Source organism: Sorex fumeus, unplaced genomic scaffold (assembly GCF_029834395.1).
Source record: "Sorex fumeus unplaced genomic scaffold, SorFum_2.1 ptg000129l, whole genome shotgun sequence".
Taxonomy (NCBI): domain Eukaryota; kingdom Metazoa; phylum Chordata; class Mammalia; order Eulipotyphla; family Soricidae; genus Sorex; species Sorex fumeus.
Window position 1 is genome coordinate 7,747,036 of NW_026606186.1, and position 18,020 is coordinate 7,765,055.

Consider the following 18,020-nt stretch of genomic DNA (forward strand, 5'->3'; position numbering starts at 1 on the left):
TTATTAGGCAGAAAAAATTCCTATGAATAAAAAAATTATGATTTTTTATGGGCTGGAGCGATAGCACAGTGGTAGGGCGTTTGCCTTACAAGCGGCCAACATGGCCAACCCGAGTTCGATTCCTCTGCCCCTCTCGGAGAGCCCGGCAAGCTACCGAGAGTATTCGATATGCCAAACACAGTAACAACAAAGTCTCCAATGGAGACGTTACTGGGTCCGCTCGAGCAAATCGACGATCAACAGGAGGGCCTTTACCTTTACCTTATGATTTTTTAAAAAAATGAATGTGTCTTCCCTAGTCATGCTTAGGAGGCTGGTTGGACACCTAAGCCAGGGCTTAGCACTGCAGTGTTACTCAGGCCCTGTGGTGTAGGAGACTACCAGAATCCCCACATCAGTGCTCAGGTGCTGGAATATAGCTCTAAACAGTTTAGGATAACATTGATTTTTCCTTTCTCCTTTGACACAGGGAGCTGAGGTTTATCAGGTTATACCCATCACAGTGCTCCCGCATCACTTCCATTCCTCTATGTTTATCTGTGAACTCTTCTCTGTGCTCTCCTCCCCAACCGGTCTATTACCTTTCCCCCTTATCAGACTCTGTTAACTTGTAAAATCAGATACTTCTAAGGACACTGAACTTGTATTATAAGTTAAATATTGTCTTTCTCCTTTCCTTACATTTTTTGGATGGTTTACTTCAAAGCAATGTCCTGTTTGTATAGACACAGGAAACAGTTAATATTTTTTAACTTGGGAGTTAATTGACTCCAAATAGTATTCATTTCTGGTCATCTTCTTTCTCGACTTAGCCCTCAGTTGCCCTGAATTCCTAGCACCCCAGAAAGGAGGATCCCGACAAGGAACTGAATGGATCCAGGGCAAGCTGTGAGCTACCTTGGCATTGAAATGAGCCAGGCCAAAGTGCCACAATACTTAACTGTAATTTAAGAGCATGGTCATGGACAAATTCTGTCATGATCTAAAAAATAATGATGAGATTAGGACCCTGATAGGGTTAGGAAAGACTAATCTGGCCTGAGCACTGTAGTCTGAGATCTCTAGTGAGATGGCCCCAGAAGAGCAAACCTATAAGCTTAATGTATCTCTTACTGTATCTATACAAAATGATTAATATTATGTATGTTTATATGTTTGTTGGACAAGGAGAGGAGAAATACACCCAGGGAAATCCACTCTTGGGCCGGTCGTCCTGCTGAATGAGAATCTGTCCTAGAAGAAGCTTCTCCTGAGGGAAGGACTTTAGCTCTGTTGACTGTATGACCACACCTATGTGTAATTTTTACCCCAACCTCTCATGTTTTGGGATTTAACTAGGCCGTAGAGGTGGGCTGGGGGAGCCAGAAGGAGATTGAAGTAGAATATAGGGGGAGAATTGGGGGAGGCAGAAGTAGGAAGGAGAAGTATAAAGGAACAGGATCTAAGAGGAGGATGAGCGGGATCAGGGAAGGAGCAGAAGTAGAAGGAGAATCAGAGGATAATGGAGATGAGATTGGAATAAACTACAATTGATACCAACCAGCTGAGCCCTCCTTCGGTATTTTGTCTACTCAGTCATCAGCCTCTGCAGGGTAGGGGAAGCAGCTCAAGACCACTGATCAAAGGTGGCATGAGAGAAACCCACTGCAGCCCTTTTGTAATTTATTTTTTGAATACACATCCGGGGTCACATCCAGAGATTCTAGAATCCCAGAGGGGATTGAAGTTGGGCCAGGCAAGGGCTAAGTACACACCCTAACCTCTGAAACTCTCTCCAAGTCCCTATATTTTAAATTTTTATTTAGTATATTACTTACAGATGTTCTTGTTTATCACTTCATTGATCTCAAAGTTTTAGAAAATTCAGGAAATGAGCAACTTAACTGTTTCCAGAGATTTTACTTTTAAGAATGTATTATTTTTAGGGTAAGTATGTTATGCTGCCAGTTCCGTTAATATTACAGAATAATTAGATTTAGTATGACAATACAGGAAGTTTTAGGATGATTTTTATTTGAGTTGGTTGTGAATGAGTTTGCTAGATGTAAGATTTTGGTACACTGCCTTGGGTTACCATGCTTCTCCCCTACTTCCTATCTTCATCACTCTTGATGGAAGCTAGTGGAATTTCTGGGTTATATGGAAGCTCTATTCAGTTCTGATAAATCTCTACACTTTTCCACCGGGGCTCAGCCAGACAACAGTTCCACCAGTGATAAATGAGTGCTTCTTTTCCACCAAGTCCCTGCCAACACAGATTGTTTCCCACTTTTAAAAAATACATTTCATTCTCACTGCTGTGAGATGATAGCTGACTTTCAACTAAATCATGATTTAGATTTCCCTGATAACATAAGAAAAGATACACTTTTACATGTATCTACTGGCCTTCGGTCGGTCTCATTCAGAGAAGTGTCTGTCTTTTTCACCCCATATTTGATAAGATTTTTGGATTTTGTTGTTGTTGTTGATCTTTGTGAGTGGTTTATATATCTTGGGATTTAACATTTTTTTGTGGTGTGCTGAATGCAGATATTCTCTCCCATTCAACTGGGTGTCATATAATGTTAGCCCTTGTTTCCTTTTCCATGAAGAAGCTCTTTAATTTGATGTAGATTCATTTATTTATTTTTGCTACTGTTGCCTTTACCAGTGAAATCATGTAATTGAAAACATGTTTGTGATATAAATCTTGGAGTATTCTGTCCATGTTTTTCCAAGTATTTTTTTTTTTATAAATTCTGTTCCGATCTCAAGGTCTGTGATCCACTTGTGTAAAGTGTGAGACATGAATTTAACTTCATTTTTTAACATGTGGTTTTTACTTTTCCCAATACTACTTGCTAAAGAGGCTATCTTTATTCCACTTCATGTACCCAGTTCCTTTGTTGAAAATTATATGATCACAGATTGGGGGATTTTTCTTTGGTACTCAATTCTAACCCATTGGTATGAGAATCTGTCCTTATACCAGTACTAGTGCTATTTTGATTATTATAGTTTTATAATATGGTTTCAGTTATATGAGATATCACCCAACATCTTATATTTCAGTATGGATTAGCTACTAGGGTGGTCTTTTTTATGGGGGTGGCACACCCAGTGGTGCTCATGGTTCATTCTTGGCTCTGCACTTAGGGATCACTCATGGTAGGGATCAGTGGATCATATTTGGTTCCAAGGTTGAACCTAGGTTGGACACATTCAAGGCAGCAAGCACCATACCCACTGTACTATCTCTCCAGTCCCTATTCTGTTGTTTTGTGATTCCATACAACCTTTATTATTTAGTATTTTAAGTCCTTGAAGAATATCACTGAAATTTGGATAGGAGTTGCATTGAATCTATATAATAATTGAGTTAGGATGATCATTTTGACAATATTGATTCCTCCAATATACAAACATGGAATATTTTTTTCATTTTCTACGGTCTCTTTCAAAAGTGAATTTGAGTTTTCATGGTATAGGTCTCTCACTTCTTTTAACTCCTAGAATCTGGATATTTTTAGACATATTTTGAATGTTAGAATCTTTGATAACTTCCTCATAATTATTTGCATATAGGCATGCAATATATTTTTGCATGTTGAATTTTTAGCTGATTACTTTGCTGCATTTATATGTTTATAAGAGTTCTTTATTGGACTTTTTAAGATCTTATATATATATAATCATGTCATCCGAAAATAATGGTAATTTGACTTTTCCCATTTGAATACCTTTGATTTCTTTTTCTTACCTTTGTGCTTTTCTAGGACTCCTAATGTATGTGAATGTATGTGTAGGTTAAAAAGTATGAAAAGATCAATATACCCTAACATTAAAAATTTGAAGACTTGTGGATTAGTAATAAAAACTACATTATTAAAAAGATACTATATATTTCCAAAAGGAAAGGAAAGAACTATACCATTGAGAAAGAGAAAAAAAATGGGCTTAACAATACTTTCAGTTTTCTACTATCTAGAGATTGTGAATTTTTACTCTTCTTTGAAGTGTGACTATATGTCATTTTTATTATATATACACACACATATAATGTATTATTTAAATATATTCACACTCCCCCCCCTTTTCTTTTGCTTTTCTTGGGTCATACCTAGTGATGCTCCAGGGTTACTCCTGGCTCTGTACTCAGGAATTACTCCTGGCGATGCTGGGGGACTATATGGTATTGGTATCCTGGGTATTGAACCCAGGTCAGCCATATGCAAGGCAAATGCCCTACCCACTGCTCCGGCCCCTGTTCACACACTTTTATTTAAACTATACTAACTACATTTTATATGTTCTATGCTTTACTTATAAAACTTGAATAAAATTTTACTAAATTTGTTAAAATATTATTAGAGAACTTAGGATTTCACACAAACATGTACTTTGAAAATGAAATGCACTTAATTATTCTAGTTTATTGAATTGACCAAGTTAAATTCTCTCATAAATTAAACTTTCTGTTTATCTATTTAATCAGACAACATAGAATAATAACGGTGAGATATTTGTCACATCATTGACATATAACATTGAAGTCAGGTTTTTCCTTGAACAGAGGTAATTTCCCAAGAATGGAAGATAAAACTTCATCATTTTATTAATTCAGCTAGGAATTAAAATTTATTTTTATTGAAGTGTCATAGTTTACAATAGCTTTAAAATAATTGATTTAAAATTACAATTTTACTATATGAATCCTTGCACCAGAGTTTTAAGATCACTGTACCTTTATTCCCTGGTCCTGTATCCTTCACACTCCCTTAGTCACGTCAGTTCTAAATTCTATTGATCATGTGTCTTGTAACTCTTTTAGCGGAAAACAGAGAATGCTATATGCATGTATTAGGGGCAGAAGTACATTTTTGTTTTTAATTCAGATATACTTAAACTACTACATGTACTTCAGACTACATGTAAATCTTGCCTGGGTTTCTAAATATTCTTCATAGTCATTCTTAACAAACACTGAACCTCATCCTGGAAATAGAAGGATCTCCCAAATATTATCTCATCACTAGGAAAGTCACTTTAAAATTTCTACTGTAATCTGCATTGCGAACCAGAGAGAGAGAGAGAGAGAGAGAGAGAGAGAGAGAGAGAGAGAGAGAGAGGAGAGAGAGAGAGTATGAGGGAAACTGTCTGCCATAGAGGCAGGGGGAGGGTTGGAAACGGGGGGAGGGAGGGATACAGGGGACATTGATGGTGGAGAATGTGCACTGGTGGAGGGATGGGGGTTAGATCATTCTATGATTCTAACTCAAACATGAATACTTGTAACTGTATCTCAGAGTGATTCAATTAAAAAATATTTCTACAGTAAAAATTTTTACTGTAACCATACTCTTTGACCAGTTAGCCACTGTCATTCAGGAGATTGAATCACGTTTGAATTCGGTACCAGACTCCAGTCCAAGACCCACCACATCTATTTTCTTGGATCTTATGAAAACCGTATAGGTGAAATGTGTGGCCAAGCACACTCAACATAAGAAAATAACAAAGTAATGTATTTTATCACCATCACTGTGAGTATAGCTTGACAAATAAAGTAGGATTGTTTTTAAAAACAAAAAGAATTAGTAAAACTAATTCAAATTTATGTATTCACAAAATACATCAAATGTACTACAAAATTAGGTACGAAGATAAAAATTTTAAATTACAGAAAATATTCTTTGTTATTTAAAGAATAAAACTGGGTATAAAGGTTGTGATTGACTAAAATAAATAATAAATAAAAGCTACCCAACTGAATTAATGAATAAATAAATACATTTTATGGAAAGTTGTAACCACAGAGAAAATTAAAATGTTTGTAAGACATTGAACACAACAAGCAAAGGACAAAAGCATTTTAGAAGAATCGTTTGTAAGGCAATTTTAAATTAATCGATATGGAAGACATATTTGCAATAAAACTTTCACATGGTACAAAAATAAAGAAGAAGAAAAGTAACAGAGAAAACTATACAAATACAAACATATCCCCGGAGTGCCATGCCAAGATTCATTATGAAGCAATAACTCATACAAAAAAATGTTCTTGATACATGTGCAGGATGGGCAGTTATAGGGCATAGGATGTTCATCGTGGTGAAAATATTGCTCTACTTAACAAATTTCTCAGAGCTCCTTTCATATCGCGATTCCTCAGACTGTAGATAAAGGGGTTTAACATGGGAGTGACCAGAGTGTACATTACAGCAACAGCAACATCCTTCTCATTGGAGGTATTGGATGAGGGAAAAAAGTAGAGGCCAATAATTGATCCATAGTAGAGAGATACTACAGTGAGGTGAGAGCCACACGTGGAAAAGGCTTTATAGATCCCCTTGGTGGTGGGGACCTTCAGGATCGTGGCCCCAATGCGGCCATAGGAGACCAAGATGCATATGAATGGTATAGTGATGACTGCCACTCCCACGGTGAGGATAACCAGTTCATTGACTGTGGTGTCTGAGCTGGATAGTTTAAGTAAGGCAGAGAGGTCACAGAAGAAGTGGGGGACAGTGTTTTCTCCACAGAAGGAGAGACAGACCAGGAGGAGGGTGTGGCAAAAGGCACTAGCACAGGATAATACCCAGGATAGAATTACTAGCAGGGAACACAGACTCTGACTCATGATGGTGGTGTAGTGGAGGGGTTGACAGATGGCTATGTACCTGTCATAGGCCATGGAGGTAAGAAGGAAACTGTCTATATCAGCATAAAATAGGAAGAAATATACCTGAGAAACGCACCCAGCATAAGAGATGGATTGGCTCTGTGTCTGCATATTAAAGAGCATCTTTGGGGCTGTCACTGAAGAGAAAGAGATGTCAGTGAGAGCCAGGTGACTGAGGAAGAAGTACATGGGGGTGTGGAGGCGGGAGTCCAACCTGATGAGTAAGATGATGAGCAGGTTCCCCAGCACAGTGGTCAGGTACATGACCAGGAAAAGAGCATAATATAGGTCCTGTTTCTCTCTCCAACTGGGGAGCCCCAAGAGGATGAACTCAGATGCACAGCTCTGGTTTTCCATCTTAGTGGTCTTCTATTGATGGGTATGAAAGAGAGATAATATTATGGATGGGTGAGAAGTCTATCACAGAAAAGGGTATGGTTTTAGACAAATCTGGTCATTATTTTTAACCATTATGGCTCATATTTTGCTTTCACTAGTGGCAAGCTTTGGCCTGACATCAAGATATTCTATGTCCAGCTAGAGTAAAAAATTTCTGTCATAGAAACTATAAAATATTAGAAAAATTCAAAGCAAAGCATGAGTAGATTGAGAGCTCATTATCAAAATCTGAGATTAGGATTTGGAGTGCAAAGATAAGTTAGAAATAGTTACTTAATGTGATTGAGACACTTATTAGTCTATAATCTTCCTTCACTTTTCCTATGACTCTCATCCAAATGTTAGCTAATATTCTATTTCCAAGTATTTTAGTATAAAAAACAACTCATTGGATTCTTTGAATCACCCACACATCAAAATTTGGAGACTTATCAAAATTTGGAGACTTGGTAGAAACATTCTTTGTAATTGCTTCAAGCAAAGGCAGTAGAAACAAAAAGATCAGCCAAAAATGTGAAAGATTTAGCAACATACTTTGTAATATTGTGATTAGTCTTCAAGTTAATTCTTTCCAGTTCTCCACATTTGTGATGTATCAACCATTCTTCCTTTTGGGTAGGGGGAGTTTTTAGATATTTTATTTTAATTACTCTTTCCCTTTAAATTTATTTATATTTATTATTGTGTTTTAGGTAACAGATTTGCATTTGTCTTAACATGAATCATTTTCATGTAATGCTACTGCACTTCACCACTAGCAAAGTACAGAGAAACCCCCCACAAATGTCCTTGTGTTATAGTATCACCCTTCATCACCCCTTTCTTTTTTCCCCCATTTAAAGAAATGAGACAGGATTTATGACAGTAATTCTTAATTATTTTTTATTTTCTAACTATTTTACATCCAAACAGTACCATTTCCCTCTCTTTTTGAAATAAGTAACTCATGTGTTTGTCCACATAAAAGTGAAAAAAAAGAGGAAATGAAAAAATAGTCTTCATGATAGCATTCATCATCTATGTTGGGACTTTTTCCAGGCTAGCAGTTCTTTCAACTTAAATGGTATTAATTGCAACAGTCCCTGCATTATTCAGTTCCTGCCACAGAAGTCATGTGCAGTGTTGCTAGTCATCATTACAAATCAGTTGCTCACAATTAACATGCTGACTCTGATGGAAATTTTGTGGCTTTTAATGTCCATGATGCACGGCAGAGCCTGGCAAGCTACCCATGGTGTACTCGATATGACAAAAACAGTAACAATGAGGGTGCTCATTCCCCTGACCCTAAAGAGCCCTCAATACGCCATTGGCCTACACTAGCATGCGACAGGGACAAAAGGAAACGTTACTGGAGCCTGCTCGAGCAATTTCATGAACAACGGGATGACTGTGACAGTGACAGTGGCCACAATAGCAAATTTTTATTAATAATATCTTTATATGACATTTTCACGTCAGATATATCTGTAGGATTAATTCTTAGAAATAACTTTGGATGAGAGACACATTTTCATTGATATTATTAAGTAAAAATTATATGTTAATAATCTGCTCTTAAGGATTTTTTAATGTACTTTGAATATTAAAATATCTTCTGCATGAAAGTAAAAAAAATGAACTTTCTGTTATGGATTTAGAGAGTGCAGGACTATAAAAGTTGAGAAACAGAAAAAAAGAATCAGGGCATGGTCCCCATGGGAAAGCTCTGAGCTTGGAGAATTAGCTATGAGGCAGATTATGTAAGTGTTTTTCTGTCAAAATGGAAAGGTTTGATCTTATTTTCAGAGCAATTGAGCGCCCACAGAAAGGTTTAAGTGAGGTTATGAATAAAATAATTTAAATATTACATTGGTTACTGTGTTTGAGCACAAAGCAAAGGCACAAAATAGCAAACCAATAATGCTGTTAGGAGGCTGTTATATTGTAGTTAAGGTATAGTGACCTCCACTTACCCTTGAGCTAGAGATGAAGATAGAGATAAATATAATTACAACTTTGAGGTAAAATATGGGGAAGTGAACAATGCATTGGAGGTTGAAAGAAGAGCCAAAAAAGGATTAGAAGCTCAGCCCAAAACATAATTCCATATGGTTATATCCGTAGACTTCAGAATGACAAATAGCAAAGCTATCCTATAACACCATATATACACTTTGTATACACTGTATATGCACTTACACACAAATACACTCAACATATATACACACCAAATCTCACTGCTGAAGGTGATTCTCCTGTTCCACCACTGCCTCTTAGGTGGTGAGCACATAATACCTTCAGCTATGAGTTGGGCAAGTTCTTCATTTTTATCTAGAAGTCACAAGTGAAGCAGACAGAATCTCCGAGAGAGGCTTAATGATACATTCCAGAAAAGTGAAGAATTGTCAGTTCAAAACCAAGAAAGATAGATACATCAAAGTATACTTGTTTACAACTCCTGAGCAATCAGTGAGGGTTCTAAATTTATAATCATTGAGAAAACTCTGGGGAGCAATTCCCCCATCAAATTAAACAAAGATTCAAATTAAACAAAGAGGAGAAAAATAATTACTTTATTCCCTTTGGTCCTCTTGTGAGAACCATTTATTGGTACTAGGCAATAGAGAATTCATCCTTGAAAACTCTGCTAGGAACTTTGTTTCACGAAGTATTTTGCCTTCTCAGTTACCTGTAGGAAAAATGTGATTCAATGTGAACAATCCCATATTCAACTCAGTTCTGTACACCAGTTCTCAGCTTCTATAGAACTGGGTTTAGCATGGCAGGGGGAGTGGGAATTGGAAGGTGAAGTTCAAAGGGGGACCCCGAGACAAAGGCAGAGGGAAGTGAACACTCTGGGTCAGAACATGTGGGGCTGGAATGTTATATGCATCGACTATAACATTGACAGTATTGTAAATCATGGTGGTTAAAATAAAATTTTTAATTTTTGTAGAAGAACAGTAAAATGGAGGTTGAATAAGATAATCTAATTCTCCTTTTATTCTGTGTCCCAAATTATTGCAAGAAATATTCTAATACTTTCAGCATCTAAAGAAAATGATGAAGGAATTTGTATTCTATCACCACAGTTAGACCAAGGACAATGGAAAGTAATTTCCATAAATGTTGATCTATTGCCTACCAGCTATGAAATGAACTTCTTTTGGTGGAATTTTATTACAGTTCTACCATTAGCAAGACTACTTTGCTGAAATCAAGAGCCAAAAAGACTTCCTCCTCAAAGTTGGAAACCGAATGGATACATCGAGATAAAAGTAAAATCCATGTTGCCACAAGATTTATAAAATGGTATTTTAAAAGTATCTCTTTGAATCACAAAATATGGTTATTCTACTTCCAGGCTCTAGATGTTATTTTCTAGAACTATGTCTTTATACCCTCTGCTTTGCAAGTCCCTACTAACTGTTCAAGACTTACTGCAAATCTTACCCTGTAATAGAATATAGTTTAATAACAAGATACATAGGCATATACAACAAAATTGAAAAATAGGCAAAATTAGATTAAAGAAGGTATAAAAGAAAATCAGATAGAATGTAGGATAACATTGGTTTGTCCTTTCTGCCTTGCCACAGGGAGCTTAGATTTATTGGGTTACTCCCATCACAGTGCTCCCATTCCTCTGTGTTTACTTGTCTCTTTCATTGTTCTCTGCTTCCCCAACTGGTGAATCACCTTTATCTCCTAAATAGACTTTGTTGGGCTGGAGTGATACCACAGCGTTAGGGCGTTTGCCTTGCGCACAGCCAGCCCAAAGGAGCCAGGTTTGATTCCTCCACCCCTTTCAGACAGCCCCGCAAGCTACTGAGAGTATCTCGCCCACGCAGCAAAGCCTGGCAAGCTACTCGTGACGTATTCAATATGCCAAACACAGTAACAGCAAGTCTCAAAATGGAGACGTTACTGGGCCCACTCGAGCAAATCGATGAACTACGGGAGGACAGTGACAGACTCTGTTAACTTGTAAATATTGCTTTTCTCTTCCCATAAGTCTTTTGCATAGTTAATTCAGAGTAATGTCCTTTTTGTATGGACACAAGAAGACAGTTAATACTATGCTTTTGTAACTTGGGAGTTAATTGACTTCAAATAAAATTCACTCCTGGCACCTGTTCTCTCAACTTAAGCCTCAGTTGCTCTTACTTCCTAGAACCCCAAAAGCAGGGTCCAGTGAGGGACTGGATAGACCCAGGGCAAGCACTGAGCTATCCTTGCATCGAAATGGGCCAGACCAAAGCACCATAATACGTAACTATAAGTTAAGAGCATGGTCATCAACAAATTATGTCATGATCCAAAAAGTAATAACTATATTTGGAGCCTGCTAGGGTTAGGAAAGATTAATCAGGCCTGAGCACTGTAGTCTGAGATCTATAGTGAGATGTCCTCAGGAGAGCCCCCCTACAAGTTTAATGTATCTCTTACTGTGTCCATACAAAATATTAATAAGAAGTAGAATTAAGATGTTAATTAAGATGTTAACTAAGTTATTGGACTAAGGAGAAACAAAACGCCCCTAGGTGGTATTTTCTGCCCTTGAGCCTGATCAGTGATCAGGAAGGAATTTGGTATGTTCATTCTGCTACCCCCAATGCGGGGGAGATGGAGAGAGACGAAAGAGAGACCAGGGCAGCAAGATGGAGCGTGGAGAGACTAGCAAGGGGGACAGAAGGAGAAGAATACAGGAGCAGGTGTATGGAGAGACGAGAGACGCAGCAGTGAGCAGGACCACGGAGAGATGAGCAGGAGAGACAGGACGAGAAGGAATGAAGGGCAGTATGAGACTAGAATGGAATGGGGTACTTAGTGAGATTGGAAAAGGTGCATGGAGAGAATGGAATTAATGACAACTGATCACTAACCAGCCTGGTGGCCTCATTTCCTCCTCGTTCGCCTATGGCATTGGCCTTGCCGGCTGGAGGAGTGGCTCAAGACCGCCAAACACAAGTGGTGAGAGAGAGTCACCAAGGGCTCTCCCTAGTTGTCCAGAGATTACACAGTGGACTAATCATTAAAACGATGGTCAAAGGAGGGTCATGGGCCTTTGGGTAGTGGTGTTGCAGTAACTTTGAACATTGACAAATATATTTTTTAAAACTTTATTTAACATCATGGCTTATGAAGTTGTTCATAATACAATTATATAGGGCGTTCAATGTTCCAACACCAATCCCACCAGTGTGACCTACCCTCTACCATTGACCTCAACCCCAAGCCTGCCCCTTAGCACATACAAAATAATTTATTTTATATTGATCTGTTACAACAAGACAGTAAATGGAACAATAAAAATTAGTTCAGTAAAATATTTATCAAAAAACAGTTCAATAAAAGAAAATTATTTAAAATGTTATATCTCACAATGGTGTTATTAAAGTCATTGTCTGAGGGATTATTTCTGTGTTACTGTTTTTGCTTATTGAACTTAGTGGGTATCTATTCTACTTTCCCATTTAATTTGCTGAACTCCTACTGGGCTGTCAATATTGTAGAATTTGGGGACAACACCATAATTTTTTAAAAATTTTTATTAGTGAGACACCATGAGGTACAGTTGTAGACTTAAAATTTTTTTAATTTTTTAATTTTTTTATTTTTATTTATTTATTTATTTATTTTTTATTAGTGAAACACCATGAGGTACAGTTGTAGATTTACAATTTTTGTGCTTGGGTTTCAACTTAAAAATTTTTGTGCTTGGGTTTCAACACCATAAATTTTAACAATATTGTACCCATATTACCTAAACTATAGAAAAAATTATGTTCAACTTAAAAAATCAGAAAGACACAAATTGAAGCATAAATACTCTTCTATTTTATACTTATAGATTAATTTACTCTAGTTTGGTGCTGGAGCGATAGCACAGTGGTAGGGCGTTTGCCTTGCACGCAGCCAACATGGCCGACCCGAGTTCGATTCCTCCGCCCCTCTCAGAGAGCCCGGCAAGCTACTGAGAGTATCTCGCCTGCACGGCAGAGCCTGGCAAGCTCCCCTTGACGTATTCGATATGCCAAACACAGTAACAACAAAGTCTCCAATGGAGACATTACTGGGCCTGCTCGAGCAAATCGATGATCAACGGGAGGGCCTTTACTTTTTTAGTTTGGTGCTGGTGCTGGAACAGGCACAGTAGGCACCTCTCACTGTTGAGCTGGTCATTGAGCAGATCCTGGAAAGACTACTGGAAGTGGGTGAAGACAAAGGCTCACCCACACAAATGGATTTCCATGTATCTTTCCAGTTAGTCAACTGCACACTGCTCTTAAGAGAAATACCATCCCATAACCCCAGCAAGAAGTGCTCACACACTACAATTCACCACCGGTGATCTGAGACTTTTCTTTGCTCATGTTAAAACACCAAGTATGGAAACTTTCTCCCTTGTCCCTTTCTTAGGCCTGTAAACACCCACTTAAGCCTCAAGCCAACACCTTTTGGCCTCAAGTCAACACCTTTTGTCTATTCACTGGGTAGCGTGTTCTCAAAATGGGCTGGTGCTCTAGCTCCGACCCACATAAAGTGAGTCACATACTGGTACTGTACAGATACTGGTTTCTTCAAAATAATTCAGAAGTGGCTAAATACTCTGGAAGAATCGTCCAGTGAGGGGGTTAAAGACAAGGAGATAGACTTAAATAGGTGGGTGAGTAGTAGAGTCAAATTGAAGCAGGCAGACAGGTGGATAGGGCAGGGTCCCCCATGGCAATGAGTCCTTCAGAAGTAGTAAAAATTAATTAGCCCTGAGTCTGCCAGGACCCACCTTCTGGACCCTGGAACGAATGCCTCATACGACCTTTATCTGGTGCTAAATGCCACTGACTAAGCAAGTGAAAACAGAGATAGACAAATGGGTCTATCTTAAACTAAGAAGCTTCTGCACCTCAAAAGAAACAGTGGCCAAAATACAAAGACAGTCCACAGAATGGGAAAGGATATTCGCCAAATACACATCCGACAAGGGGCTGATATCAAGGATATACAAAGTACTGGTTGAACTCCACAAGAAGAAAACATCCAAGCTTATCAGAAAATGGGGTGACGAAATGAACAGAAACTTCATCAAAGATGAAATTTGAATGGCTAAAAGACACATGAGAAAATGCTCTACATCATTAATCATCAGGGAGATGCAGATCAAAACAACAATGAGATATCATTTCACACCACAGAGACTGGCCCACATCCAAAAGAACAAAAGCAACCGGTGCTGACGCAAATGTGGCGAGAAAGGGACCCTCCTTCACTGCTGGTGGGAATGCCAACTGGTTGAGTCCTTCTGGAAAACAGTATGGACGATTCTCAAAAAACTAGAAATTGAGCTCCCATTTGACCCAGCAATTCCACTCCTGGGAATATACCCCGGAGAGGCAAAAAAGTATAGTTGAAGTAACATCTGCAGTTGTCTGTTCATTGCAGCACTGTTTACAATAGTTAGAATCTGGAATAAACCTGAGTGCCCAAGAACAGATGAATCGTTAAAGAAGCTTTGGTACATCCACACAATGGAATACTATGTAGCTGTCAGAAAGGATGAAGTCATGAAATTTACATACAAGTGGTACTACATGGAGAGCATCATGCTAAGTGAAATGAGTCAGAAAGAGAGGGATAGACATAGAAAGACTGCATTCATCTGGGGAACATAAAGTAACAAAAGAGGAGACTAACACCCAAGAATAGCCGAGATAAGTACCAGGAGGATTACTCCATGGCTTTGAGGACAGCCACACACGCTAGGGGAAAAGGCAGCTCAGATAGTGAAGAGAGCACCAAATAAAGGGTATTGGGAGGTTTCCTCTCAGGATGGGAAATGCGTGATGAGAGTAGACTATAGTCCGAACAAGATTGCCACTCAATGTCTCTTTTGCAAACCACAGCACTCAAAAGGAGAGAGATAACAAAAGGGAATGCCCTGCCACAGTGGTAGGGTGGGATGGCGGGAAGGGGGGTGGGAGGAATACTGGGACTGGTGGTGGTGGAGAATGGGCACTGGCGGAGGGATGGGTATTCGATCATTGTATAACTGAAACCCAAGCACAAAAATTTGTAAGTCTACAACTGTTTAAAAAAAAAAGACCCAGAGAAGCCTGGACCCTACTGTGAGAGAAGCTCCAACATGAACAAAAGTCAGGAAAGGAATATCAAAGAAAACCAGCGACTGCTCCCAAACTTACCCCTTGGCCACCACCCTAGCAGTAGACTCTTACCTAGGAAGAAAGCCCTATGTGGGAGAAATCCTTTAATAGCCAACTTGAACAAAGGAAGCATGTGCATATGCTGCCCAAACACGTACTGCTGTCAGGAACATAGACTGCCCAAGCACTTTCCCTCTTGAGCTGTATTTTTAATACCTAATACCTAATGTTGAGATGTGTTCTAGGTCTATCTCTCCACTCTGGACCACTCTGGAGAAGCGTCTGTGTTCTCTCTTGAATACATTATATACTCCCCTGCCCATCTCTCTCTCTCTCTCTCTCTCTCTCTTTCTCTCTCTCTCTCTCTCCCACACACAACTTTTATCCCCCTTTCCTCAGAATTTCCAAATAACATCTGTTTTTACTTTACAGTGAATCTACTCCTGAAATTCTTTTCTGAGAGGTAAAGGTGATGGATCTGAACCTGCATAAGGTCTTGGACTGAGCTTCTTTCCTGCAAAGAGCAAGACTCACAGCAGACCCGCAGACTCTTAGAAGTCCTAGATTTTTCCCAGGAGTCCCCAGAGTGGCAGAGGTGTACAGAGAGAAAGCAGTAAATCTCCTTCTTGTGGCTTCTGCCTCTCTCATCTCTACTTCACATAACTGTCTTAAAAAAATAAATGGGGGGTGGGAGGGCGGAGGTAAAATAGTGCAGGGAGGAAATGTGTTCTCTTTGCATGCCACAGACCCTGATTTGATCCCTGGAACTACCCACAGATGGTACCCTGAGCATATCCAGTAGTGATATCTGAGCCCGGAGTAAGCCCTCAGCATGGTCAGGTGTGGTCCTATTCCCTCTCCCACCCACCAAATATAGAACAGTGAACCAGAGAGATAACCCAGTGAACTGATCATTTGCCTTTTCATGCTGGAGAACTGACTTTGATTCCTGGTACTGCTTTGACCCCTGAGTACTGGGTCAGGATTAGTTCTTAACTTCTGCTAGTTGAGCAGCATCCAAATAGAGCAAGCAGTGTATTAGAACTTCCCAGCGAAATATTATGTAATATGAGTACATTTAAAAAGATAATATTAAACAACAAAAGCAAAATTAGAATGAAATTATTTTACTTTTGCTTACTTGTATATATAAATACCATATTTACAATGTGCATATGACATACTATATTTATATATTTAACTGCATATCTGTCATATATATATTTGTATGCTACCATGATATATATTTAAATTTAAAAACTTCCAGAAAAAGTGGGCCAAGTTGAGAAATTACAAGGACATGTGTATAATGTGATGATTGATATATCACATTATTGATACATTAACTGTAGGACAGTTAACAGGATTGAGATAATGAAAACACCCCTCACTTCACTTCAGTAACTTCTTTTATGTGTCAGGTGAGAAAGTTGAACCCCGCTCTTAGCAGCTTTCAAGTACAAATTACTATATAATCAACATTCTGTGTATATTATTCAAATACTTCTGAAATTCTGGAATATTTTAGATTACTGATAACAGGTAAGAAAAAGGATAGTTATGTTTTTAAAATAAAAGGAACAAATAACAGTAGAACTAGTTTTCTGATTTAAGTCACTAGAAAATAAATCCCAAATGTATCATGAAATTTAAAAGGCCCTCCCGTTGATCATCGATTTGCTCGAGCGGGCCCAGTAACGTCTCCATTGGAGACTTTGTTGTTACTGTGTTTGGCATATCGAATACGTCACGGGGAGCTTGCCAGGCTCTGCCGTGCGGGCGAGATACTCTCGGTAGCTTGCCGGGCTCTCTGAGAGGGGCAGAGGAATCGAACTCAGGTCGGCCATGTTGGCCGCTTGTAAGGCGAACGCCATACTGCTGTGCTATCGCTCCAGCCCTAATCCAGCCCTAAGTTTTGCATGTAATCATGAAATTACATGCAAAAATTATGACCCTACCATAAGAAATATATTTGTAAATATATTTGTGTTCTTTGGAGAAATGCTTGATAGTAGAATTGTAGAGTCAAATGGAAGTTCTAGCCTTAAGTTTTGGAGAAGTCTTCAAACTATTTTTTTCTAGAGAGACTGACCAAGCAACAGTCCCACTAGAAGTAATTAAAGACTTTTTTTGCCAAATCCCTGTCAGCATTTATTTGCTTTCAGACTTTTGGATATAAACTGATCTCTCTGGTATGAAGTGATACCAACATTACAATTTTGATTTACATTTCCTAATAATGCTGATAAATACCTTGATGTATGTCTGTTGACTATCTTACTGTCATTTTTAAGGAATTGTCATTTCATTTTCTCCTTATCCATTTTTGTTAGGGTTGCTTGTTATTTTTATATTGTTGATCTTTCAGAGTCCTTTATATGTATATTGGAAATTAGCCCTCTGGTGTGTGATGCACAAAGATTTTCTCCCAGTCCATGTCTTTATTTTAGGTCTCATTCCTTTCTCAGTGCAGAAGTTTTTACATGAATGTAGTACTATTTGTTTATTTTTGTTTCTTTTCTTTATTTGTGGAGGTAATTTTGAAATATTATCTTAGTTAAGATAACATGTTTACAATAGGGTTAATATTTATGGTATTGCTATACAATAACTATACCTCATCACCACCAAAGTAATCAATACCCTTCATCAATGTCTTTATGTTACTTCTATCTATTTCTTCATCAATTTCTCTTCTTCTTGATAATCTAGGTTTTGTTATACAAGATCACAAGTTTGTCATGATTTGGTCCTGTCTATTCCTTTGTTTTGTTTCTCTGTATAACACAGATGAGTGAGATCTTCCAGTATAC

The 18,020-nt window shown here is 38.3% G+C and overlaps 1 protein-coding gene across 1 annotated transcript; it reads right to left on the minus strand.

The window, feature by feature from the left end:
- Nucleotides 1-6,085: 6,085 nt before the first annotated feature.
- LOC130045687 (olfactory receptor 50-like) lies at nt 6,086-7,027 on the minus strand. Its single transcript, XM_056138528.1, has one exon. The coding sequence runs from the start codon at nt 7,019-7,021 to the stop codon at nt 6,086-6,088; it is 936 nt and encodes a 311-aa protein (XP_055994503.1). The 5' UTR covers nt 7,022-7,027.
- Nucleotides 7,028-18,020: the final 10,993 nt, after the last annotated feature.

Excerpts from the sequence above, each read along its gene's own strand:
- LOC130045687 (XM_056138528.1), bottom strand. The coding sequence starts at position 7,021 with ATGGAAAACCAGAGCTGTGCATCTGAGTTCATCCTCTTGGGGCTCCCC.